Source organism: Podarcis erhardii, assembly GCF_964252035.2.
Source record: "Podarcis erhardii genome assembly, chromosome: 14".
Lineage (NCBI taxonomy): Eukaryota > Metazoa > Chordata > Lepidosauria > Squamata > Lacertidae > Podarcis > Podarcis erhardii.
In genome coordinates, this window is record NC_138503.1 from 42680823 (window position 1) to 42708673 (window position 27851).

The window sequence follows — 27851 nt, forward strand, 5'->3', positions numbered from 1 at the left end:
AAGGTTGGAAAACATTCGGGTACAACTGTGAATCTGTCCTGGTATACTTTCATATCGCTGAAGGAAGCAATGTGCTTGGCTCTGACAATTCCCAGTCCTCCACTCTTTTGTCGGAGCTTCCCTTCACCCAACACTATGAATTTGCACTATAGTTTTATTCAGCATCAGTAGAAGCAAAATTTATCAGAGGAATTTCTTTTTCGCACCTCCAAACTGTTGGAGAATATTGTCACTCGTTAAATCTCCCCCTCCATATAATCACCCACAAACAGGGTGAAGATCCCCCCCTTCCTGCTCAGTTGTAGAAAAAAATATGGTATCCAACTACCATGTCCCAGAAGTGCAAGGATTTCTGCTTGTGCAGTGGGACTTTCTCCCCTTTCCTCCTGCCATGTCTGCCCTGCACCCTCTCCAAATCTCTTCTAGAGGGTTGTGGGAACCTCTAGAACAGATTTAGGGATGGGAGGATAGGGAGGAGATGGGGGAACAATCCATTGCGCAATGAGAAATGCTCATGGTGACAAAATGAGAGTCTTAGTGCTATGCTGGAATCCGCCCAAATGATTTCAACCTATTAATAACAAGAACGGATGAATACAGTGGTACCTTGGGTTACATACGCTTCAGGTTAAATACACTTCAGGTTACAGACTCCGCTAACCCAGAAATAGTACCTCGGGTTAAGAACTTTGCTTCAGGATGAGAACAGAAATCGCATGGTGGCAGCGCGGTGGCAACGGGAGGCCCCATTAGCTAAAGTGGTACCTCCGGTTCAGAACAGTTTCAGGTTAAGAATGGACCTCCAGAATGAATTAAGTTCTTAACCTGAGGTACCACTGTATAAAGAGAAAACAATATGATTGTTAGCATGTGAAGAGCTCGTAGACGAATACAGTGGTGCCTTGGTTTACAACCGGAATCCGTTCCGGAGGTCCAGTTGTAAACCAAAACAGGTTGTAACCCAAGGCGTGCTTTCACCAATGGGGCCTCACCCCCCCCCAATTGGTTGTAATAAAAGAAAAAGGGGGGTTGTAATGCAAAAAAAGGACACACACTTCCGGGTTTGAAGTGGTTGTAATCCAAAACGGTTGCAAACCAAGGTACCACTGTAATGGTTTTCAGGCCAGAGGTCATGACATTAAATGTTTGCCATCAGAACTGAAGAACTCTCTCTACAATCATTGTGACTAGACAATGGCTTTTTATTTGAAATGAAAATGCAGGATACTTGAGATTCCATTAAGAGCCAGCAGACCAGAAGCGAATGACATCTTGGTGATCCCTGTGCATGGATAGGGACATTAGGAGACGAAAAGGACAAGCGCTCAAAAACATTGTCTATATTTATGCTGTAAATTCTATGGAAAGATGCAAAGCTGCACTCAATGAAATATATACATTAACAAGTCTCTGTTTGGCTAATGTAAATAAACTTACTACAGATTGGCTTGATATTATTGTTGCCTGTCACTCCGAAATTTGTTTTGTTTTGAAAGGAAAAACAGGGTTTACATTGACGGCTGCCAGAGTGAGTGTATTACAAAATTATGAGGAATTCACACTGATGCTACCATTCAGAAACACAAGCTACCAATATTGCAAATGTGTCCTTTTGAAGGAACTACTGCATATTGATCATATATATCATTCATGTTTATATAAATATATTTAGGTGCTATACAGTTTTCGGCATGCTTCATTACATCCCTGTAAAGAAAGATAGTATTGTTCCCATTTTATAGATGTTGAAACTGAGGCTGAAGGGAGTTTGCCAGAGGTTCCTCCAGCGAGTCCTTATCCAAAGTGGGGAAATTGACATCAAGGTTCCTCCTTCTACCTCAGTGAAACTTAATGGATTATTAGTACACTGGCCAGAGCAAAAATGAGGAGATATACATATGTGTGCTGCTCGTGATACTGAAGGTAAGAAAATTAGGGATCTTGTTGGAAATTGCATCAATTCACTTTCCGGATTATTGGAAGGAAAGGTGGAAATAAATCTATTTGTTTTGCATATATGAGCACACACGTATATGTTATACATATGAATATAAAAGGGGACTCCTTTTATATTCAGCAGGTAAAGTTTCAAGTTTTGTCCATACTTATCAATTGCAGGCAAAGAGGCACTCATAACTTCCTGAAAAACTTTCTCACAAGCCATCAAGATTGAGGTTAAAGCACCTTTTTTCCGGTAGACTTTGTCTAACCTTTGACAGACAGATTTAAAACAAAGTCAACCACATAGGCATACATCCGTTGTGCTCTTTGAATCAGTTCAGTTCACATTTGAAACATGAAGGGAAAGGCAGTATCATGTTATTGAATAACTGTTTTCTCCATAGATGCAAATCCACAGTTCAGCTGGACGTTGATGTACAACGAAGCAACAGAAATCACCATGCAGACTGCAGCAATCGCTGCAAAGTGTGTGTCATTATGCTGGTGGTTTGCATATGGTCAACAGGTCTATTGGTGCTGGGTAAAAACATGTTCCCTAACCGAATGCCAGCTCTTTATGAATGCTTCCTGTCTTGTCCCCAATTGGCTTGTACCATATGAACCAGATACAACGTTCCCTCTAGGACAGGGATGCAGAACCTGTGGTCCCCCAGATGTTGCAGGACTACAACTTCCACATCCTGGACCACTGACCATGCTGGCTGGGGCTGATGGGAGTTGGAGTTCAACAACATCTGAAGGTTCCCTCTCCCTGCTCTAGAACAGGAATGGTGTCACAGGCTGTCCTGATGTGCACAGCCGCTGCAAGATGATCTCGCATTTATTCCACGCTCTCAGTGAAGAAGGTTACTCCTGTGAACCGAGTACTGGGCCCAATGGATTGAAAGAACATTGAATTTGGAGACTGACTTCCACATAACAGCCTTTGTCCATATGTCCTGAGTCATACCTTGCCTGCTTCCTCCAGCTGCTGTAACTCTGAGCACAGTGGGGAGAAAGTAAAACAGCATAAACTTCACAATCCTGGGGAAATCTGAGAAATGGGTCAAGCATATAGTGGAGTGACCATCCCCAACTTGGTACCTTTCAGATGTTTTGGACAATGCCCATCATCCCTGACCATTGGCCAACAAAATCTGAGAGGCATGTGGTTGGAGAAGGCTGCCATAGATACTGCCAAATGGAGGTGGGTGAATTCTTAGATATGAGGATCCCAGGTAGAGTCCTACATTCTTAGAGCATAGACACAGGTAGAGAGAGAATTGTACTTGCTATAGACTGTGCTCTGTCTGCGGTTTAGGAATAACTTGTGGTCCGCTACTAACCAGGATGTTGGAGATGCAGCACTAGAGGGAGGGGCCAGGCTATGGATGTTTGAGGACACACACAATTAAGCAGGTATTTGGGAAGGAAATGCACATTTACAGAGCAACTGGTGATGGTAAGAACCAATGGCAGATGGACCGCCTTTACCAGTACCAGCAGGGCAAAGGTTGGGGAGACCTGTTCTGTTCTGTTATACAGTTTCTGAGTCCATTTTTTGGTCATCAAAACCATCTCCCTCCCATTGAAACTGGAAGATGGTGGGCTCTAAGGCTGGCACAACCTCTCTACACACATTTTATGGGGAAAAAGGGAAGAGGAACTGAGAAGCAGTACAGGATGGTCCATTAGGGCAGATGTGCCACTGACCTTAGCCAGTCTCCACCTGCCTGCCTGCTTGCTTACTTGCAACCCAACCAGAGGTGGCAATGGCTATCAGTTTCTCCTCCTCCACCTCAATGCTGTCCTTGTAGGACTCAGCAGGGAGGAGAGTAAGAATGGGGACAAATCTAGAATTGGTTGGTTCTACCTGCCTTTGGCTCTGGCTTGGTTTGTTTTTGTTTTGCTTATGTATTTTGTGTTTTTATCCCGTATTTTTATGCTGTGAACCACCCTGAGACCTATTATTATTATTTATTGAATTATACCCAGAGGTCTCAGGGCGGTTCACAGATCTATGGGTGAAGGGTGGTATACAAATTTAATAACCAATAAAAGTAATGTACAAATGGTTTCTCTAAATTATCAGCACTATTTGTTGACAGAGAAATGCTGGGGTGTGTGTGGTGAAACCACTAAATTTATCCAGGGGTTTTTAAAAATTCTGTAATATTTTCTCAGAGGGTGGGTAGCAGTAGAGCTTTTTTATTCTTTTCGCATAGATTGTTGATGTCGTTTCTACGGCAACTGTGTTGGCGGCCTACTCACCAAGTTGCACCATCCACAATACCCCAGACTTAGTGTCGTTCCAGAGCATGGTAGGGGTGGGAAGCGGCAGCTGCCACACAAACGAATTGTAAAGAATATTCAGAGAACATTTGGCAAAGTAAGTTTTATTTTCTAGGGAGCCATATCAGAAATTCTCCTCAGAAAAATGTTTTCTGAGAAATCTTGGCTCACTTCTGGTATGTGTGTGTTTTCTTCTTGAGCTGATTCTGTGTGATCGCTGCAAGTACAAATACACCTGTATCCACAGTGCTATTTTTCTAGAAAAAGAGGTGCTGGAACTCACCATGAACACCTTCCTAGTGCTCTTAGAATGGCAATGGCGCCCAGCTGAGAGGTGCCAGAGTTTTGGCTGAAAAATCCCCTGCTTCTCTCTCTCTCTCTCTCCCTCTCTCTCTCTCTCTCTCTCTCTGTGTGTGTGTGGACAGCAACCATAGAACAAAACTGGCCATAGTAATTCCAACATCCTGAAAGAACAGAAATGTGGTGAAGTGTAATCAGATGACCGTGGAAAAGAAAACCTTTATTTTATACCACTGATTAAGGCTGCCTTCACACTCGGAATCCTTGTGGGGTGAACCCTATCAACCTGACAGCCCCCAATAACTGATTCTTGCCCTGAACCCTTCCTTTAAATATTTCCCTTCAGACCAGAGCTCCAAGCAGTCGGGTCTAGCAATCATTTTAGGGCAGGGCCGCAAAACCTTTGGTCCTCCAGTCAGTGCTGGACTTCAACTCCTATCAGTGTCCAACCAAGGATGGGCCAATGATCAGGGATGATGGGAGTTGTAGTTCAGCAACCTCTGGAGGGCCAGAGGTGCTCCCCCGCCCATTTTAGGGGCATTGTGGGAAATGAAAATGACAGCTTGACCCAGCTACTTGGTGCTGTTTGGTGTGCTCAGAATAAGCCCAGCTGGGCCCAATAAGGGAGGAAAGGGGCCACCAGATAAACTCGATTCAAGGAAGAACTGGCAAGTGCCACAGACCCATAAGCAAGTTCACAAGCAGTAGGATGGTTTAGTGGTAAGTTTCCAACCTCAGAGAAATTCATTTTTGAGATACTGAATAGCCCAATGAAGCATCTAGTCTTCTGTTCCTGAGGACGACTGCAGTGACTGTTGGACAGAAAAAAAAGTCCCTTGTTCCTTCTCAGTTTGCTTCCCCAGTTTGCAAGCTCACATTGTCCAAAACTGAAGGTTCACCAGCTGCTGAGAATCCAAGAGGTGGTATTTATTATCTTCCGTGTGATACGGAGACCTCAGGACAGGCAGAGGGTCTGGGGAGGAGAGAATGTAATCAATGCTAAATTTAATTTCGGAGTCAGATTTTCCTATGGAGGAGCTGTTTAGACTCTCTCGGCTGGCGGCGGCGTTTGGAAAAAGCTCGCAAGTCTCCAAAGCTTTGGGCTGGGATTGCACTCTCTGACCGGGACAGGAGTTGATTCCGGGGAATCCGGAATCCACCGGGGACAGAGCTTGCAAGCAGTCGCTCCCGCCATTTGGCCGTTTGTCTCTGGGTTCCCTTTTGACGTTCTTCCTCCTCCTCCTTCTCCTGTAGTTCCCGTTTTCAAACAGGTCTAACATAGATTCACATCCCAATGCAAAGCTCCAGTAATTCCCCTTCCCTTTGTCATTGCCTTCTGTCCGGGGAACCTGCAATTCATTGTTTTTAAAATAATAAAGAGAGAGAGAGAGAGAAAGCATCCATTCTGTCAGTGACTGGGAAATATAAAACCATCTGTCAAGGCTGTCTGGAAACAGTGACCTTTCCCTCATCTCAGACCTTTATCTCCTAATCCAAGAGTGGAAGAGAGTGGGCGGTGGGTACTCAAGTTGGGGGGGAATGCACTCTGCACATGCACAGGAACTCTCTCGGTTTTCTTATTGCTATTCATTCCCAAGGTCTAAGGTTGATGCACAGCATTCAGAACAGATTGCGGAGCTGAAGCCTGGGTGAAAGCAAAACCCGAATTCGGCATTTGTGTGCGTGTGTGCTACAAGCACAGCCGCTTCAACATCTGTGTCCGTTTAAATGCAAGTCTCGTATAAACATATATGACAAACTGTTGAAGACCAGGCTCTCTAATTATAGACGTTGTAGGCAAATAGCCCCTTTCATTTGCTATGTACTAGCATACATCAGAAGAAAACAATATCTTCATTTTCTATCCTTCCATCCAGAAGCAGCTAAGAGGGCGAAAGGATATTTTCAATGATCTCCATTTACTTAGAGCTGAGCTTCTCTTTATCCCTACCAACCTTGGACAGTGGCTTTCAAACTGTGTTCCACAGAGCCTTGCGGTTCCTCCAAAGCTTATCAGGAGTTATGCCAGGAAAATATCCATCATGGTGTATAAGCTTTCCGGAAAGGCGGCTTGCCCTCTATTACTGAGCTTGTTGGTGCTGACCTTTGAAGCGCTAAACAGCCTTGGTCCTATATACCTGTATACCTGAAGGAGCGTCTCCACCCCCATCGTTCAGCTGGGGCACTGAGATCCAGCACTGAGGGCCTTCTGGTGGTTCCCTCATTGCGAGAAGTGAGGTTACAGGGAACCATACAGAGGGCCTTCTTGGTAGTGGCGCCCGCCCTGTAGAACGCCCTCCCATCAAATGCCGAGGAAATGAATAAACAACTATCTGACTTTTAGAAGACATCTGAAGGCAGCCCTGTTTAGGGAAGTTTTTAATATTTAATGCTGTATTGTTTTTAACACTCAATTGGGAGCTGCCCAGAGTAGCTGAGGAAACTCAGCCAGATGGGCAGGGTAAAGGTAAAGGGACCCCTGACCATTAGGTCCAGTTGTGACTGACTCTGGGGTTGCGGCGCTTATCTCACTTTATTGGCTGAAGGAGCCGGCGTACAGCTTCCGGGTCATGTGGCCAGCATGACTAAGCCACCTCTGGTGAACCAGAGCAGCGCACGGAAACGCTGTTCAACTTCCTGCCGGAGCGGTACCTATTTATCTACTTGCACTTTGACGTGCTTTCGAACTGCTAGGTTGGCAGGAGCAGGGACTGAGCAACAGGAGCTCACCCTGTCGCAGGGGTTCGAACTGCCGACCTTCTGATCGGCAAGCCCTAGGCTCTGTGGTTTAACCCACAGTGCCACCCGCGTCCCAGATGGGCGGGGTATAAATAATAAATTATTATTATTATTATCTTCCCTGTTCAGCCATCAGGCTCAATGGTGATGAATGACAAGAGCTGTAGTTCAAAATATCTGGAGAGTATCTGGTCATATACACATTGGTGCACAGATATTCTGTGTGTTTGTGTGCAATGCTTTTGCTATATCATCCCAAGGGTCTGCTCTGCCCTAAGATCCTCCCCTTCTGAATTCTGGATCAATGCAGATATTATTTTTTTTAAAAAAAAATAATTAATTCTGGCTATGATTTGCATCTTTCTCCCCTCTATGTTATGAACCTGCATTGAGAACATACACTCATAAAAGGAGGAATGGACAAATCTGTCAATTTTGGTTCTCCAAGGTTCTCATTTTTCCTATCTTAAATTCAGTTTTCCCTATTTCCACAGGTATTTGTTGCTGCTGATCCCCGTAAAAATTCCTCAGCAACTTAATGCAGATTCTCCTAATAAATACATTTGGTTTTGACTAATATACACATCTTTGCAAGTAACTCTCCCCTAATGTAATGCAATTCTGCATGTTGCATTCATTTATATGCACATTTTGCATTAGTATACACATTTTTGTACAAATAACTTGGCTGAAGAACTGCAGCCCAAAATATGGAGAAGTGTGAATTTCAAAGGACGGCTGTCTTTTAGGTTGCATTTTGGTGCGAATTAGGTATGTTTGTCTTAAATGTGAACTGAGTCAATTTTCTCCCACATCTCTAGATAGCAGCAATCTCCATATGATTGTAGAAACAGTTATATTTAGATATTTTTTTCCCCTTACAAGACCATACGAGGACATCAGTAAAATGCCATGCAAAAAGAACCACACCATTGCAAGACATTCCCTTTTTGTGTTTGTAATGATGCCTGCTCAGACTGTTTATGCAGCTAGTATTGCCTGCACTGGATGGCAGCATCTCCCCAAGGCACAGATCTTGCTCATCACTTGCTACCTGATTCCTTTTCACTGGTGATACAACTGACTAAACCTGGGACCTTCTGTATTCAAAGTATGTGCTCCATCATTGAGCTCAGGTCCCACTATGTAACATTTGCCTGTTCTCCAGATGACCTTCATGTTCCTGGGTCGCACAGCCATTTAGCATCTCACTCAGCACACCTTTCACCTGCGCATGAGCTGATAAATGTACAGTAGCACTCCTATGCATTATCATCGGAGAGCAGTGGCTGCAACTGAGGACATGATGAAATCATGAGTTAAATGTGTAAACCGCTTAGAGGTTACGGATGATTTAGCTGTATAGAAATCCTGTGAAAAATGTTGCAGCGTGGAAGGAATCTTGTACAGGAAACTCCATTCCATTCCCCTTCCCACTTGGCTTTCAATCATCGCACCCAAGAGCCAGCCAGCATACTATGTCCACTGAGCATGTTCAGTCCTCACTCAGTTGTTGGGGGTTCCAGCTTAAGTTTTCCCCTTCCAAATACCCTCTGTGTGTGGGGTAATGGCGGTGGCATTTTAGCTCCATAAGCAACAGCCCATGGATGTTTCTCCACTAAGGACATTGCCCCACTAACCTCCATCTATTCTCAGTCAGCTCTCACCCGCCTGCCTTTCTGCTTACAACAAGTCCAGGAATTGACACTGCCTGTCCACTTCCTCTTCCTCATAGTCTTTGTTGCCCTTTGCAGAACCCAGCAGGGAGGAGGATGGGGCAAACTGAGAATTAATGGGCAATTCCTGATATTGGCTCTGGCGCCACCTACTGTTGGGCTCCCTGCCTTCCACCCAACCAGTCACCATAGTTGCCAACCATCACCAGCCACAGCGCTCGCAACCTGGACTTCAGAAATAGAGGAGATATTTTCGCCCATGCAGCTGCACCTTGAGAATGCTTGGACCACGGCTCTATAGTAGAGAGCACACCTTGCATATGGAAGATTCCAGGTCAGATCTTTGGCATCTGCAGTCAAAAGGACCAGCTAAGCCTAAGCCCCCTGTCTGTGACCCTGGAGAGCTGCTCTCATCTAGGGAAGACAATTCAGGCCTCGATGGACAAACAGCCTCATCCATCATAATAGAGCAGCCTTTCTCAACCTGTGGGTCCCCAGATGTTATTGGACTACAACTCCCATCATCCCTAGCTAGCAAGGCCAGAGCTCAGGGATGATGGGAGTTGTAGTCCAACAGCATCTTGGGACCCACAGGTTGAGAACCGCTGTAATAGAGCTTTCTTCGTTTCCTATAGTGCTATGCTGAAAACCTATTCCTGTCTTTGTCTCCCTGTTCCTTGCTGGTCATTCTCCATAAATAAGTTGCTTTTTAAAAAATTATCCAAAAGGAGAGCACATTCTGGTGAGACTTCCCTGGGTCAGATGTGCATGTGCTTCTTCTGCTTTCAAGATGACCCAGGGCGTTTCTGAGTTTCGTTTCCTTCGTTCTACAAATCTCCTGCAAACTACAGGTCTCCTGGGTGCCCATGCTTCAATGAAAGTTCGAAGGAAGACGTCAGATCAGGAAGCACAGGCAGCCAAGGAGGTTGCAAAGAGTTGGAGTTATGTTTCTTGGAAAGAACACCCTCAGCCACCTCACAATGCCAAAGGAAGCTCAAAACTCCACACCCACCCAAATCCTAAAGCATGGGTTGGCAAACTAGGGCCCAGGGGCTAGATCCAGCCCAAATGGCTTCTAAATCTGGCCGGCGGACAGTCTAGGAATCAATGTGTTTTTACATGAGTAGAATGTGTCCTTTTATTTAAAATGCATCTCTGGGTTATTTGTGGGGCACAGAAATTCGTTCATTTTTTTTTTCCAAAATATAATCTGCCCTCCCTGCCAAGGTCTGAGGGACAGTGAACCAGCCCCCTGCTGAAAAAGTTTGCTGACCCCTGCCCTAAAGCATCTCTCAAGGGTCCAGAGATGGAGACATGCAAATGGAGTATAAACCAAGCCTTATGAAGAATGGTTGAGGGATCTGGGCATGTTCAGCCTGGAGAAGAGAGAGGAATATGATAGCCGTCTTCAGATACCTGAAGGGCTGTCACATAGAAGGTGGAACAAGCTTGTTTTCTAATCACTCAAGAAGGTAGAACCCGAACAAATGAATTCCAATTGCAAGTAAGGAGATTTTGGCTAAACATTAGGGAGAACTTCCTGACGGAAAGGGCTGTTTGACAGTGGAGTGGACTACCTCAGAAGGAGGTAGACTTTTCCCCCAATTTTCAGCAGAGGTTGGATAACCATCTGTCAGATGTACTTTAACTGTAATTTTACATTGGACTAGATGACCCTTGAGGTACCTTCCAACTCTAAAATCCTATGAATCTGTGATTATAATAACATAAGGAAATTCTTGCTGAATCAGGCTAATGGCTATAGTCCTGTTCTAGTATACTTGAAGGAGTGTCTCCACCCCCATCGTTCTGTCTGGACACTGAGATCCAGCTCCGAAGGTCTTCTGGCAGTTCCCTTGTGAGGTTACAGGGGACCAGGCAGAGGGCCTTCTCGGTAGTTGCACCTGCCCTATGGAACGCCCTCCCATCAGATGTCAAGGAAATAAATAACTATCTGACTTTCAGAAGACACCTGAAGGCAGACCTGTTTAGGGAAGGTTATATGTTTGATGTTTTATCGTGTTTTTAATACTCTGTTGGGAGTTGCCCAGAGTGGCTGGGGAAACCCAGCCAGATGGGCAGGGTTATAAATATTAAATTATTATTATTATTCTCACAGTGGCCCTTTTAAAAGTGTTAAGGATGGAGGGATTATTGGGTTGTCTTTATTCTTATTTTTATTGTGTATTTTGTTTTGTTTATATTGTACAGTCATACCTCGGGTTACAGACCTTCAGGTTGTGCGTTTTCAGGTTGCGCACCACGCTGAACCCGATAGTACCAGAATGGGTTACTTCCAGGTCTCGGCGCTCGCGCATGCACAGAAGCACTAAATCGCGCTTTGCGCATGCGCAGAAATGCCGAATTGCAACCCATGTGTGCGCGGACGTGCCACTGTGGGTTGTGAATGCTGTGGGTTGCGAACGTGCCTCCCGCACGGATCACGTTTGCAACCTGAGGTTCCACTATTAATTTATATATTGTGAACTGCCCTGAGATCTATGAGTATAGGGCAGTATACAAATTTAATATAATGACGACGACAACGATTTGTGCATGAGAAGCCTGAAAGCAGGATGTGAGTGCAACAGAGCTCTTCCAGTTTGTGATTTGCAGCAACTGGCACTGAGAGGCTTAATGAAAGCCTCTTTTCACAGGGGAGAAATCAAGAGCCAGTTTTCAGCACAGCGCTGGTTCCCTATGGCCACAGCTGAGCTGATTCTACAGCCAGATGTGCGCAGCATCCTCTTGCAAATAGGGCTCCCCACCGAGCAGCTTGCAGAACCCAAGACTCCCTTTCCAGGTTGTGGACTGCTGCTGTGGTTTGTTGGTCCTACCTTGACAAAGCAGCTGTTGAGGGAGAGGTTGTGGCGGATGGAGTTCTGCCAGGCTCGCTGGTTTGTCCTGTAGTAAGGGAATTTCTTCATGATGAAGTCGTAAATGCCAGAAAGAGTCACTTTGTTGGAGGGGCTCTGCTGAATGGCCATTGCAATTAAAGCGATGTAGCTGCAACATGAAACAAAAGAAAACGAATCGCAATACCATCCTGTATAGAAAGGTGTCAATGCTACGGGCATAGAGACTCTGGAAGCAACATCATATAAGATTCAATCTAACTCCAAGGCTGCAATCCTAAACAATACACATTCAGGAATAAGCCCCGCTGAATATGGCAAGGACTTTGTTCCAAATAGACATGCATAGGATTGTTAGTTGCAGTGACTTCCCACTGACATCAACGGGACTTCAATTAAGTCAGGACTAACTATGCAGAGAGGTCCCATTGAAACCAAAATAACAACAATGGGACCTACGTAACAATGAGACCCAACACCCAATAACTAATACGCTTCCTCGGAAGTAAGAGCCTTTGTTTTCAGTAGGACTACAGCTTTAGCCTTAGTCAGGATCCAGCCCTAGATATCTTTAATGCATAATGCTGTTCTAAGTTCTCAAATCATTGCTGCAGTAATGTATGATGATGATGATGACGATGATGACCTGTATTATTTATTTATTTCTCATCTTTCCTTCAGGGAACCCAGGTGAACATTCATAATTCTCTACCCCACCACTTTTCGCAGCACAACAACCCTATGAGGTAGGATAGGATCAGAGACAGAGAGGCAGAGTGTGTTTCTTGCCCAAGGTCACCTAGTGACCTCTATGACTCAGTGGGGATTTGAATCAGCCTTGGTCCAGCGCTCAAATTGCTATACCACACTGTCTCCCATATTACCAGTGAAGACTGAGAGATAGAAGCTTGAGTGTGGTAACTGAACTGGAAGCTTTCCTGCTCATCGCTCAGGCTCTTAACATTTGCACTGCACAGCTCCATCCATTGGACAGTGCTGCTCTCTTGAGAGAGTTGTTTGAAGCACTGGGCTCCATGAGTGGGGTCAGTGGGTATTAGGTTGTATTCAACACTAGCTCTACACATAGTAGACCCATTGAAGTTAACTACCTTTTGTCATAAGGTCCCAGGGTGAGTTGCGACAAGAAGAGGGTAAGTTGGAAAAACTTCCAAGTCATCGACAAACAAAGTTCACATGCTGGAATTTGAGTCCAAATCTCACATTAGCTCTCAAATCAAGTCACATCCTCCCACTGAGAACACCTGGGTGTTTATGACTCAGGAAAGTTGATTGCGGAAATCACAAAATGTTTCTTTAAAAAGAGATCCTGAAAGTAGGATTTGCGCCTAGTAGAGATGTCCTGGATTCTCCTTCAGCCCTTGTCTACAGCAATGACTGGCCCGTTATTGCATGAGAAGTAGCAGGACTGCTGCTGACTGCCCATTTTAAGTATAAGGAAACTACTTAAGGATTCTTCCAGTTGCACAGTGAGAAATGCAATCTCTCTGTTTTGGCAACTGTTTTTCCATTCCACTCAAGTGAAAGAGCTTTGATTTAAAACACACAAACACACAGCACCACCAAAAAGCATGCCCAGGCACGTTTTGCAACTTTTTTGAAAAACCAACAACAACAGAAGTTTCTCAGCACTGAAATCCCTGTGAATTGTAGCAGGCGGTTGCACTTCATATCAAAGGATCACTTTGCAATTCGGTTCTGTCCAGGTTGACTTGGATGTGGCGTGAGTTCTAGGGGGCTCAGGTGACAATTCTACCCATGTTTACCTGGGAGTAAGCCCCACAGAACTTAATGGGGCTTGCCTATGCATTGGATGCCCAGTTATTCCCATACAACTGTGCATAGTGGAACAGGAAGTATTTCTCTTTGTGATCTTTGGGAAGTGCAACTTAATGTAAATAGTGGATTAATCAACTCATGCTTTGGTTGATTAATCTTTAGCAGTGGATCTGAGAGTTAAGGACATACTCTATTTTTTAAGGTGTGGTGTTAATGCAATAGAGAATAAAGAAGAAATGGTTAAAGACAATCTTCTCTTTTAATAATGAGTGCTAAGTTTTTGCTCAGTAACGATAAGCGTCCTTCAATCTCTCAAAAAAGAACCTAGATTTTTTTTTGTAATATGCACATTTGATTAGCTACTTAGTAAGTCAAAATCCAGCCGTTTTGAAAGATTTAGAAGTGACTAATCAGACTTGCTTGAGAGACTCAAATCCTGAGTATCTCACTTATATCCTTGCCTAAAGTGGTTAATTTAGCACCTTATGCATTTAAGACATATTCGTTAGATTGTTGCAGAGAATGGGGAGGGGTGTTGGAGATTGATCAGAGGACAGCAATCCCTATCAGTTACATCAATTCAAAAACTTAAATAAGGCTACATTTTTTGGGGGGAAATACTTATGACACTGTACACATTTTATCCGCCAAACAACCCTCTGCAGTAGGCAAGTCTGAGGCCACCCAAGCAAACCTTTTTTTGCCACTTCAGTCTGGAGCCCCCCTGGTTGAAATCCCAAACTCAACCTGGCTCCTATTTTATTTTTAAAATAATGCGAGCAGTTGAAATGCATAAAAACGAGTCATTAAAAAAAACAACCCCAAAATCATTGCAACCCCATATCCATTTTATTTTGTTTTTGTTTCCCCACACCTGGAAGATGCTTATGGAAGAGTGTTGCAAAGAATCACAGAGGAATTCGCCAGCAACTGACAATGTGGAGAGAGAGAGAGAGAGAGAGAGAGAGAGAGAGAGAGAGAGAGAGAGAGAGAGAGTTGGAAAAGTTAAGCTTACCTGTATGCTGGTCTGGTGAACCTTTTCTCTTCATCAGAGCTGCAGGTTGGGTAATCATCCCCATCGTAATTAAAGCAATTATAGGGGTACTGGGTGTTATCAAACATATTCCTTGTCCTCTTTTGGCTTCTGTGAAGTAGGAGAGAAAGAGAGAAGGAGAGAGAGAGGTGGAAGAATGATGCTTCTCTGTTTCTTCTCTCCTCCCTCTTTTCCTTTGCTTCCACCCTCCCTCCTCTCTCTCTCTCTCTCTCCCCCCTTTTAATCCACACAGTGGCAATTTTTGTTGTTGCAGCCTTGGAGTCCCCAAACAACCCTTTCTGAATATCCTCGGTGGGCTCGTTCTCCCTTCCCCCTGCTCTCGCTGGAGGAAAATGAAAAAGGCAGCGACTAACCGATTCAAGTGTGGTAAAGGTCTCTCCTGAACCTTTGAACTTGGGTGTATGCAACAGCCAGTAGCTATGCAATCCTGCCTTCCTGGGTGGTCCCCCGCTGGCAAGATGGGCACCAGCCTCCCGCTTGCCAACGACATACACAATGTGGCCAAATTAAATAGCCCAACTGGCTTCATAACTCTTTCTTATAAACAAGGCTCCAGAGTTCCTTCTCTTCCTTGGTGTTTAAGACAAATAAAGGAGACATAGGACAGTCCCAGTCACTCTGGGTTGTTGTGTTTCTTCTTTTCCAAAATCCATTCCTCACTGAGTCATAAATAAAACCCCCTTGAGAGGACATGACAAACTGCCCATCCTGGTGTTTTGCTCTGTTTTGTTTTTTAAACCGCCTCCCCCCCACAACGGGCGTAAATTCTGTTTCCACAACTGGGGAGGGGGGTGGGAATACACACAAATGTGTGTGTCTCTGTGTGTGTCAAAGAGGACAGAACAGAAGGACTGGTGGGGGGGGGACTACTGTCAAGTAGGAAAGTAAAAGGAAAATAGCTGTAGGCAGGATAGCTGCCTGTGTGGGCTTTGATCTGTAGGATGAATTAGACTAATAACTCTCTGTGTTGGCATCCAAGCCTGTAACAATTTGATAGTTCTCTCTCTCTCTCTCTCTCTCTCTCTCTCTCTCTCTCTCTCTCTCTCTCTCGTTTACCCCTCCTTCTCTTGCAATGCTTTGGAGTGGTTTCCAACATGTGTTGTAAAACTAAAGGCAAATCATTCAACGGTTTCATTATGGGGAAAGGAGGGGGTTCCCTGAAAGGTGTGCACGCTACATGATAATTAAATTATTTGAAGACAGCCACTTCCCCCAGGAAGCCAGTTACTCTGAGGAGAAGAGGAGCCAATGCAAATCGGTGGCTTGTTTTGGAAGAGGGTTGGCTGGGTTGGAAAACGGTGGGAAAGGAGGGAACAAAGGAAGTTGGATCACTGGTCCACCAATGAAATATTCTCTACATCAGGGTAGGGAATCTCAGGTCCAGGGGTCAAATGTGGCCCTTGGTGCTTTTCCAACCAGCCCTTAGGATGTTTCCCTCGCCAAGAACGGCATTGCAATTGTACAACTTGGAGCTTATCAGAACATGGATAGCTCCGTGTGTGATGCTGATAACGCCAAGGTTGCAAGTTAGGTCCCCATATGGAAGTTAGGTCCCCATATGGAACAGTTGGACTAGATCAGTGATGGCCAAACTTGGCCCTCCAGCTGTTTGGGGACTACAATTCCCATCATCCCTGACCACTGGTCCTGTTAGCTAGGGATGATGGGAGTTGTAGTTCCAAAACAGCTGGAGGGCCATGTTTGGCCATCACTGGACTAAATGATCCTCTGGGTCCCTCCCAATGCTACGATTCTATGATTTTATGGACAACTATGGTCAGACTATCCTGGTGGAATAGAAATGTTTTCAGCAGACATTTCAAGGTTGAAATAGAAAGTACCTGCTTCATTTCTACGTGTGCACATTTTTGCAAGCAGTTTCCCCAAATATAATGGATTTCTGAATGTTATCTTCACTCACATCTTCATTTTTATGCACACTTTCTCCTAATAAACTCATTTTTGTAAAGACTGTTTCGTTGGCGACCTGCATTGCAAAATTCAGATGAGTGCAAATTTCAAAGGCTAGCTATGCTTCGGTTTACATGGTAGTTTAGGATGTGCAAATTTGGTAGATTTGGCTTTAAACGAGACCTGAATTGAATTTCACCTCAATTTCTAATTTCCCCAAACCCCACCTCACCATCCCACTATATATAAGGGTCTGGTGACTTCTGTTTCAGTGTATCTGAAGAAGTGTGCAGGCACACAAAAGCTTATACCCAGAACAAACTTCGTTGGTCTCTAAGGTGCTACTGGACAATTTTTAAATTTTTAATTTATTTCGAGTGCATCAGACCGACACGGCTACCTACCTAAATCTAGAATCCTAGTACTGAGTTAATCTTAGCTTTGGCTTACCGTGATGTGTGTGAACCAAGCCTCTCTCTCTGTGTAAATCAGGGCTAAACAACATAGTGCCATCCCAGGTGTTGATGGACTGCAACTGTCATTATCCCTGACCATTGGCCATGCTGGCTGGGAATGATGGGGGTTGACATCAATAATAATAATAATAATAATAATAATAATAATAATAATAATAATAATTTATTTATACCCTTCCCATCTGGCTGGGTTTCCCCAACCACTCTGGGCGAAGAACAATTTCTGGAGGGCCAACAATTTCTGGAGGGCCACAGGTCCCCCACCCCTCCTATGTAGCACTCTTTCTTAACAACTTCATGTGTTCTTATTCCATACACTCTGGAGGCAGACAACAGGGTGGTTTGAGATGGTGAGGAATTTGAATCAGTTTGCATTTAAAGGCAAATCTACCAATTACACACTTTTACGAGCGGAAGCTCAGTAATCATCCAAAATTCGCACTTCTCCAAATTTTGCGATGCAGTTCTCCAGCCAAGCCAAATGTCTATGTTATGGTGAAAAGTGTCTATAAAAATGCATCTATCTTAGGAAGGGAAAAAAGAAGCAAACACCAAAACATGATATTAAAGGAGAATGTTTTGGGGAAAAATATGCTTATTAGACTAAATGCATAGGGAAGATGGGCTGATCAGAAGCAATTTGCACTAAACTCCTGATGGATTCTCATGAGGAAAAGAAAAAGGAAGAAAAATCACAAAACTGAAGGGAAATGTGGGGAACTGAATTTTAGGCTGGAAAAATGAGAAACGGGGAGAAACTGAAGCAGACAGATTCTCTCATCCCTGGTTTCAGATTGCCCTATATTGTGTCCACGGAGGCACAGCAAAGAGTGCAGGAATTTGTGGCATATCTTATGCCTTGAGCATCTCTACACCAAGCATAGAAAGACGTGTCCCCATTGCTTCCATTTCAGAAGTTCAGGGGTGGAGTGCAGAACCTTTCGTTGCCAAAACAGCACCATCCATTTGCAAGATGAAGGTATCGTCAGGCTCAAGAGAAGCCCAAGGCTCTCAGAAGTGCTAAAAATCTTTGAATCTAGAACCTTAAGGAGTGTGTGCTTGGAGGGGAAGAGACTCAAAAAGAGCCAAATGGGAACTGAGCATGCTCAGCAGCCGCAGAATGCTAACTGACTATTAGGGAAGGGAAGGGAACAGTGCCGGATTTAAGTATAGTGGTACCTTGGGTTAAGAACTTAATTCATTCTGGAAGTCCTTTCTTAACCTGAAACTGTTCTTAACCTGAAGCACCACTTTAGCTAATGGGGCCTCCCGCGGCCACCGCGCTACTGGAGCACGATTTCTGTTCTTATCCTGAAGCAAAGTTCTTAACCCGAGGTACTATTTCTGGGTTAGCAGAATCTGTAACCTGAAGCATATGTAACCCGAGGTAGCACTGTATAACCTAAACAAGCTATCGCTTAGGGCCCCACTCTCTTGGGCCCCCCAAAAATATTTAAAGGAAAAAAACCTGGATGTACATTTCCAAAATATAAGATAAAAAACAAATAGAATAAAACCTACATACATCAACAGTGTTTTGTGTTGTGTAGGCTCCTATTTGTTATGTGCTGTGATGGGATAATGAGCTGCTTGTGCGTAAAAGCTTGATCCCTCTGGGATTTGGCTGGTCAGCCAAACCGAGTCACTAACGGAGCCCCCAAAGCATGACTCCGTCAGTCGCTGGTAGAATCTGACAGTGGGCGTCTACGGAACTTACGCCAGCATAAAAGTTGTTTGACGGACATGCGCCTCCGTGACTCTCTGCGTGACAGCTTCCGGCGAAGGGTGGGAGTTCCCAAGGGGGGTCCTGTTACCTCTTCACTATTCTCACTGGAAGTATCCCAGAGCCTCCCCTCCGACTCCCCCTCCGCCGGAGCTCCTGCTCTCCCCCTACTGGTTCCTTCTTCTGCTGCAGAATCTCTCCTATTCTCCTGGAGCCTTTCCACCACCTGTTTCTCCCATGGCAGTTCCCTGACATGTGCAAACAGCTTTAGGTCCATAAATTACCATGCAGCATATATTCAACGCAAAAAAAGCAGTGACAATTTGTTGTTGACAAAGGACAGCTGGACATATTAAAGGCCCCATTACCGTCAGTAGCTTAGGGCCTCATCAAACCTAAATCCGGCCCTGGAAGGAAAGGGAGAAGTCGGTGTGAGGGGTGGTGGAATGGAATATTTTAGAGGAGAGCATGGCTGGCTGGAACCAACAATGTAGAAAACTGTCTTATACTGAGTCAGGCCATCTTTTCATGTAGCTCAACATTGTCTATGCTAACTAGAAGTGACTGTCGAAGATTTCTGGTGGGGAGCCTCTCCTAGCCGTGCTGTGGATTGAATCTGGGACCTTTTGAGTATGCGACCAGTGAGCCACAGGTCTCTCACTTCCCTAGTCTCTTGGGACAGAGCGTTCCACCAAGTCGGGGCCAGTACTGAAAAGGCCCTCACCCTACTTGAGACCAATTTAACCACCTTGTAGCTTGGGACCTCCAAAGTGTTGTTATTTGTGGACCTTAAGGTCCTCTGCGGGCATACTAGGAGAGGCGGTCCCGTAGGTACGAGGGTCCTAGGCTGCATAGGGCTTTAAAGGTCAAAATCAGCACCTTAAACCTGACCCTGTACTCCACCAGGAGCCAGTGCAGCTGGTAAAGCACTGGGTGACTGTCATCCCACGACAAGGACCCTGTAAGGAGTCTCGCCGCAGCATTCTGCACCCGCTGGAGTTTCTAGGTCAGCTTCAAGGGCAGCCCCACATAGAGCGAGTTACAATAATCAAGCCTGGAATTTTTCCTAAAATGATATACAGGTGGTACATGACACCAGTCAAGCTCGCAAAAATATATCATTTGCCCGATAATAAATGCTGGAAATGTAAAGAGACTGAAGGTACTTTTTTTCACATTTGGTGGACGTGCCCAAGGATTAAGGCTTTCTGGGAGATGATTTATAATGAAATGAAAAAGGTATTTAGATATACCTTCCTGAAGAAACCAGAGGCCTTTCTCCTGGGCATGGTTGGCCAATTGGTGTTAAAGAAGGATAGAACTTTTTTTATGTATGCCACAACAGCAGCAAGAATACTCATCGTGAAGTATTGGAAGACACAAGATTTACCCACCCGGGAAGAATGGCAGATGAAGGTGACGGAATACATGGAATTGGCGGAAATGACTGGCAGAATCCGAGACCTGGGAGAAGAGTTGGTAGAAGAAGATTGGAAGAAATTTAAAGACTATTTACAGAAATATTGTAAAATTAAGGAATGTTAGAAGGATGCTGGAATGAAGTTATGTGGCTTTAGCAGTAATGTTATAGAGGAGTATTTAAAGATGGATTGTTAACAGGTGAGAATGTAAAGTTATAATATATTAAGATAAACTATTAGGATGAAAGCAAAAATGGAAAGGATTTGCTGAAATAATTAATTGAACTAGAATACAAAAAAGGGAGGTGCGAGGAGGTCAGGGAAACAAGTAAATGAAAGTTAAGATATGGAAAGGTTGATTTGTTTTTAATTGTTTTTTATCTTTTTGTGTTTTGTATTTTTCTCTTCTTTTTCTTTTCTTTTTTATTATTGTAACTTTTTTGAAATCTTAATAAATATTATTTTTTAAAAAAAATTCCTAAAATGAAATGGGATATGAATGTAAAACTTTCTCACACAACCTACCTATAGAAGTTTCAGGGAGCTGAAAGCATTTTGGTAATATTAGCAACATTTCTGTTTTGCGAGTTGCTCTAACGTGCTAAATTTTAAACTTACCCTGTTTTGTCTGCCTTGCATTGTTTGGGCGCGTTGTGGTTCTTCTAAAAACGAATGTCAAGCATGGGCCATTGGGTGCATCTTCTTGCAGACTGAAAACAACAACAACAACTAGACAACTGCCCTAGATTACTTGAAGTCAACAAACAAAGTAGGAATTTGGATTCCTACAGTGAGCAAATAGACACAACAACCGAATTCTGCCAATGTGCTTTTGAAATCCAAATGGCAGTGTATCTTTTGTTTTAAGGCCTTCTGTGCTGCTTTTCATCCCTGGCTGATTATTTATGGCCAGTTGATAAATCTCCCCAAAAGAATGTTTACAAAAGAAATATAGGAGGACCTTTAACTGCAATGGCAACATTAGCAGGTGTCCCAATTATTATAGAGGAGTAAAGCTGAGCAATGGTTTTGCCTTAGCATCTGTTTGGCTGCGGTGATTTTACTGGGGAAACTGTAACTCATACACGGGGTTATCATAAAACCATAATTTTACTGGGCACTTTTTTCACCCCTTCTGGTGTATATTTCCAGAATGTAAAGCTGTAAACTATTTGATTTGGGAGATTAAGCGGATGATTAAAATGCCATGTAAGATTTGCTTTCTGTGAAAAGAGAGAAAGCCAGAGCAAAATAAAACTTTCATATTAAAACCGAGCTGAAATATTATATCATTATGACAATGATTAAAAGAACGTGACGCATGCAGTTGGATCTTTTTATAATTCCAGGGGGGTTATTCCAACCCCCCATCCCATAATTGTTCATAAAAGGGAGCAATAATTGTTTACTTTTCTATCCAATCCAAAGTCTAGGCCTGGGTGCAATGGTCAATGGGAATAGGGGAAAGGATATTTTAAAAATTGGAATACCAAGCAAATATTAGAAACATAGAAAATGACAATTATTAGTATAAAGGTGATTAATGCAGCAAGGTATTTTAGCAACTTTATCAAGTGTTTTGATTTTACAGCATCTACCTGGCCTGTAAAAGGTCCAGGTGCAATCTTTAACATCTCCAGGCATGGCAGGTGGCGCTGCCAGCTCTGGAGAACAGTTGCCAGTCAGTGTTGACAATACTGAGCTAAATGGACCCATAGTTTTGACTTGGTGGAAGGCAGCTTCTTATATGTCATCTTAAAATAGGCATTCCTTCATATATGAGGTTGAAGGGGAAATTCCTTTCTGCAGTTTTTTGTGCCTTCATTAAAATTACCGTATTTTTCGCTCTATAGGACGCACCGGACCATAGGAGGGGGAGAACAGGGGGAAAAAAATTCTCCCCCTCTCTGCTCAGCGCCCCTTCAGCAAAGTGGCAGGAGAAACAGAGCCCCTGCCATTTCTCCTCCCGCTTCGCTGAAGGGGCGCTGCGCAGAGAAGGAAAACTGTGCAGTGCCTCTCCAGCGAAGCGAAGCCTGAAGAGCAAGAGGGATCGGTGTGCACCGACCCCTCTCGCTCTCCAGGCTTCAGGCGGCTATCCGCAAGCCTTCGGAGTTCCCGCTGCGCTTCAGGAGCTTCAGGCGGCTTCAGCGAAAGCAATGTGAAGCCTCCAGAGCGCGGGGGCAGCTCTCCCTCTGCACTTCGGAGGCTTTGCGTTGCTATCGCTGAAGCCAAGGAGCCTGCATTCGCTCCATAAGATGCACACACATTTCCCCTTAATTTTTGAAGGGGAAAAAGTGTGTCTTATAGAGCGAAAAATACGGTAATTAACATTATTTTTTTAAAGGCAAAGTCTCACCCAGTTAATCAGGGATAACTTTTCAGTTGATTACAAAGGGATTTAGTGTACAGACCTGTGGATCTTCTTCTCCAGAAATAAGTCCAAGTGTGGAAGTAAGTCTTACTGAACTCTACTTCTGTGACTGCACTGTAAATCAATTAAAGTAACAGATTAATTGATCAGCACCTGCAGCTTTTCACTTAGAAATTCAGAGCAAAGGGCTACAGATGTTTCCCAGGTGACCTCAAATTCTAATTGATTATATTCAGGCTAGTCAAATCATCGCCTGTTCTTAGGACAGAAACTCTACACCAGGCTTCCTCAACCTCGACCCTCCAGAGGTTTTTGGCCTACAACTCCCATGATCCCTAGCTAGCAGGACCAGTGGTCAGGGATGATGGGAATTGTAGTCTCAAAACATCTGGAGGGCCGAGGTTGAGGAAGCTGCTCTACACCTTTGTGGGGTGCATAAAAGTCAGAAACAGTTAAGGCTTGTCCTGGAATTGAGATAAAGAGAAGGAGAAAGTGGGGGTTTATGTGTGTGTAGGAGGAAGAATTGATGCTTTTGGATTATGGTGCTGGAGGAGACTCTTGAGAGTCCCATGGACTGCAAGAAGATCAAACCTCTCCATTCTGAAGGAAATCAGCCCTGAGTGCTCACTGGAAGGACAGATCCTGAAGCTGAGACTCCAATATTTTGGCCACCTCATGAGAAGAGAAGACTCCCTGGAAAAGACCCTTATGTTGGGAAAGATGGAGGGCACAAGGAGAAGGGGACGACAGAGGACAAGATGGTTGGACAGTGTTCTTGAAGCTACCAGCATGAGTTTGACCAAACTGCGGGAGGCAGTGGAAGACAGGAGTGCCTGGCGTGCTCTGGTCCATGGGGTTACGAAGAGTCGGACACGACTAAATGACTAAACAACAACAAAGGAGGTCCTAGCTTTGAATCCTCTCTTGGCTATGAAGCTCACTGGGTGATCGTGGGCCTGTCCTACCACACCGGGTTGTTGTGAAGATAAAATGTGTGTGTATATATGAACTATAGATGCTACTTTGAGCTCTTTGGAGAAAAGACAGATTACGAATGTAGTGAAGCTAAGTAGCCAACAGAAGGAAACAATATGAGTAGTCAAGATGCGACTTGCACAGTCCAGGGCTCCATCTGCAATGTGCATTTAAAGCAGTATCATACTACTTTAAGCAAGACATGACTTTCCCAGCACTTGGGAAGAGTGCTGGGAATGCTGCCTTACTCTCACAGAACTACAATTCCCATAAATCACTGGGAAGAGAAATGGATTGTTAAACCACATGTTTATTAATAATATCTGTATGAGCTGCATAGAAATATTTTTTATAAATAAATAAATGGTAACTATGAACTTGAGCCAGAGTTTTGCTTATTTCCTCCTCCCATCCCAATCCATTTTCCTTTTGTGTTGTGCTTTGTTTAGATTGTAAAGCCTGAAGGCAGGGACTGCTTCTTCTTCTTTTATTTTTAATGGCTTGTAAGTCACTCGGAGTACATTTTGGGGGGCTGAAGAACATGATAAAAAGATACACCTAAATAAAACCGGGGTGATACTTAGCTGTCTCCCACAATTGCATATTTCAGGGGATGCTGACCTGAATTATTCCACTGGTCTTCACAGCACCGCCTAGCCAATTAAAGGTTTGTTTGGACGAATGCAAGTGTTTACATTCTAACTTAAACACTAACTGTGGATGAGGAACTTGTTCCAGATGTTCACTGCCTTTGTTGATGCCCAAAATGGCATCAGACAGTTGCGCACCAATTTTAATTAAACTGCTTTTTCCGAGAGAACAGATTCGGAAAGAAAATGAACGGCAGCTGTTGAAAGTAGCTGGCTGCTGTATGCAACGAACACTCCCTGCTGCTTGCAAGAGGATAGGGGTGCAAGCAAATCCGTCTAAGGCAGCCTTTCTCAAGCCTGGGTCCCCAGATGTTGTTGGATTACAACTCCCATCATCCCTGACCACTGGTCCTGCTAGCTAGGGATGATGGGATTTGTAGTCCAACATTATCTGGGGGCCCGAGCTTGAGAATATATGGGCATCATATATTTGAAAGCACTATAATACTGCTTTAAGCAGTCATGTCTACCCCGCAAAGAATTATGGGAACTGGAGTTCATTAAGGGTGCTGAGAGTTGTTAGGAGGGGCCTATTCCCCCTTAAGGTAAAGGTAAAGGGACCCCTGACCCTTAGGTCCAGTCGTGACCGACTCTGGGGTTGCGGCGCTCATCTCGCTTTATTGGCCGAGGGAGCCGGTGTAAAGCTTCCGGGTTATGTGGCCAGCATGACTAAGCTGCTTCTGGAGAACCAGAGCAGCGCACGGAAACACCGTTTACCTTCCTGCCGGAGTGGTACCTATTTATCTACTTCCACTTTTGTGCTTTCGAACTGCTAGGTTGGCAGGAGCTGGGACCGAGCAACGGGAACTCACCCTGTCGCAGGGATTCGAACCGCCGACCTTCTGATTGGCAAGTCCTAGGCTCTGTGGTTTAACCCACAGCACCACCCTTACATGGCTACAAATTCCCCCTTACATGGCTACAATTTCCAGAATTCCCTGTGAAGAGTGATCAACCATTCTGAGATGTGCAGCTCCCTTCTGGGCAGTTTTCTGAGGATCACATGCAAGTTGTGGGCGGGGCCAGTAGCAAAAGTAGGTGAAGCAATGAATGCAAACTTTGCTTTTCTGCAGAAGAATGGGTTACACACACACACACACACACACACACACACACTTCTCTGTCTTCCATCCAGGCAAATATGAAACAATGAGTTCAGAGACACATTCCAGCCAGGCCAAAACAGTCCACAGGTGTGCAAAACCCATACTCTCCAACGTTCCTCAGGTAAAGATTGTGACATTTCTCACTCCCCCCAAACTGACCCTCCTCGACCTCCCATGTTTCCCCCCCCCCATTAGAAAAAGGTCAAGTGCCACCACTTCACCAATGGAACATGACACACACACACCCTCCACCACCCTAAGAAAACCCTTTAATCCCAATTTTATTTTATTTTATTTTGTTTACAAAAAGCAAAACACGCACCTATAAATAAATTTTAGAAAGGGGCAAGATTAGACAGAGACACACAAATTAAATATTAATCAAGACTCGCAATATTTTTTTGGGGGGGGGGGGTTCTACAAATTCCCAGGCAGTACCAGATACACCCCACTAGAGCTCAGTAAAAACTGGAAACCATCTAATTTACATGTAAGCTTTGTGCAAGGAAATAAGGACCAGCACTCAATAAATGGGTCGACTGGAGGAACCTTTAAAGACAGGAAAGAACTCTTAGGATCAGATGATTCTCCTTGGCACCATCCCCCCTCCAATGTTGCTCACCAAAAAGTTTGTAAATGCCTAGCCAGTTCTGACTTTAGCTGAGGACAGTCTGTACTGACCCAAGTCACCCTTCCTTGGTTTTACTATAAAGAGCATGAGAAAAGTTCTTTTTAACGAGCCTCATCGTTGATTCTGGGAAGATTGCCTGCTGGTGAAAGTGACAGTTGTGAGGCAAATTTTGCTGCCAGAGTGAAGCCTTGATAGAGCTTATGTCAGGGATTCTGTGTAACATGTCATAGAATCCTAGAATCCTAGAATCATAGAGTTGGAAGAGACCACAAGGGCCATCGAGTCCAACCCCCTGCCAAGCAGGAAACACCATCAGAGCACTCCTGACATATGGTTGTCAAGCCTCTGCTTAAAGACCTCCAAAGAAGGAGACTCCACCACACTCCTTGGCAGCAAATTCCACTGTCGAACAGCTCTTACTGTCAGGAAGTTCTTCCTAATGTTTAGGTGGAATCTTTTTTCTTGTAGTTCACCAAAGACAGACAGTCTCTCTCTTTCACACACCAAGCTCCCCACCTCCTAAATTAGAATCACCACTTGGACTCACACATCTATCATCCTTCACGTCTCCAACCATCTATCACGTTAAAGGGACAGATAACCCTACTGTGAAGACTGGAGCAGATAAGTCTTCTGCTAACACAGTATTTTGGAGCTGGTGTCAATAATTCCTTGAAGGGGAAAATTGCAGCTTCCTCCTCCCATTCATTCATTTCTCCCTCCCTCTCTTCCTCCCTCTCTTCCTCCCTCTCTTCCTCCCTCCCTTCCTCCCTCCCTCCCTCCCTCCCTCCCTCACACCTTTTGTTTTATTGTGTGTTCTTCATAAAAATTCCTAGAAACAATGGTTTGTATCCAAACACTAGAAACAATGGTTTGGATCAAACCAACAGTTGGTATCCAAACACTAGAAACAATGATTTGTATCAAAATAACAGTTTGTATCCAAATGCTGGAAGGAATGGTTTGTATCCAATGTTATGTCCCATTCCTAGTAGGTGCTAAGTTAGGTTACATCTGTATTATACATTTTAAGCACTCTGATACCACCTTAACAATCATGTCCCCCCCCCCAAGGAATCCTGGGAAGTGTAGTTTGTTTGTTTGTTTATTTATTTGTTTTAGTAAAATGCAAAATCAATCATAAAACAAAACAATCACAGAAAACAGGTATGAAATATTGAAGGAGATACAAAAAGGGCCTCAGAGACCTCATTAATACATTCCAGACTTTTGGTATAATAGAAATTATATCAGGTCTATAAAAATGAAAACACCATTAACATAGGATGAGTTGCATTTCTAGCAAACCTTAGTTTGCAAAGACTAGTCTGCACATTTTCTATTTTATTGTATTATCCACATCCATTTATAGCCTAGGGGGTGAGGATTGGTTATGTAGTTTGTTGTTTGTTTGTTTGTTTGTTTAATAAGATTTATATATTGCTTGATTGCAGAAAAAACCTCAAAGTGGTATACAAAAAAAGATAGAACAATAAAATTATCACTAAAAAAATTCACAACTGTAATATAAAACATATGGAAGGTTAAAACTGCAATCAAATAGACTTAAAGAAATTAAAACTTTCTGAACATCTGGGTAGGCTTGTCTAAATAATGTCTTCAGCAGGCGACAAAAGGGTACTGAGAGCTGTTAGGTAAACAAACGGATGTGTATTCATCACTCAAATGCTGATGAATTTTTATAAGGACTTTTTTCTGCCTGCAAATCTCACTACCGGAATACGCCAAAGGTCTATCTGTTCTAGGAGTAGCTTTCAGTAGTGGCTAACAGGATGCCTCTATCTCACTAGCGGTGCCCACGAAGGTAGACCATAATACACAGGCAGCTTTCCTATCACATGTCTCAGAACTTTTGTCTGTCGACAATTACGTACCTCCCGGTTAGCTACAGAAAGAGCCAAGGAAATGCCCG

General features: G+C 44.0%; 1 protein-coding gene across 2 annotated transcripts; it reads right to left on the minus strand.

Moving 5' to 3' along the window:
• Window positions 1-3760: 3760 nt before the first annotated feature.
• Window positions 3761-27851, minus strand: FOXL3 (forkhead box L3). Of its 2 annotated transcripts, none has more exons than XM_081840017.1 (4): window positions 27814-27851; window positions 14616-14744; window positions 11786-11954; window positions 3761-5882 (listed from the first exon to the last, which is right to left on the minus strand). In XM_081840017.1, the coding sequence occupies exons 2-4, from the start codon at window positions 14720-14722 to the stop codon at window positions 5406-5408; spliced, it is 753 nt and encodes a 250-aa protein (XP_081696143.1). In that variant the 5' UTR covers window positions 14723-14744; window positions 27814-27851; the 3' UTR covers window positions 3761-5405. The 2 variants fall into 2 exon arrangements, with proteins under 2 accessions (XP_081696143.1, XP_081696142.1); XM_081840016.1 differs by lacking the exon at window positions 27814-27851 and adding an exon at window positions 15008-15240.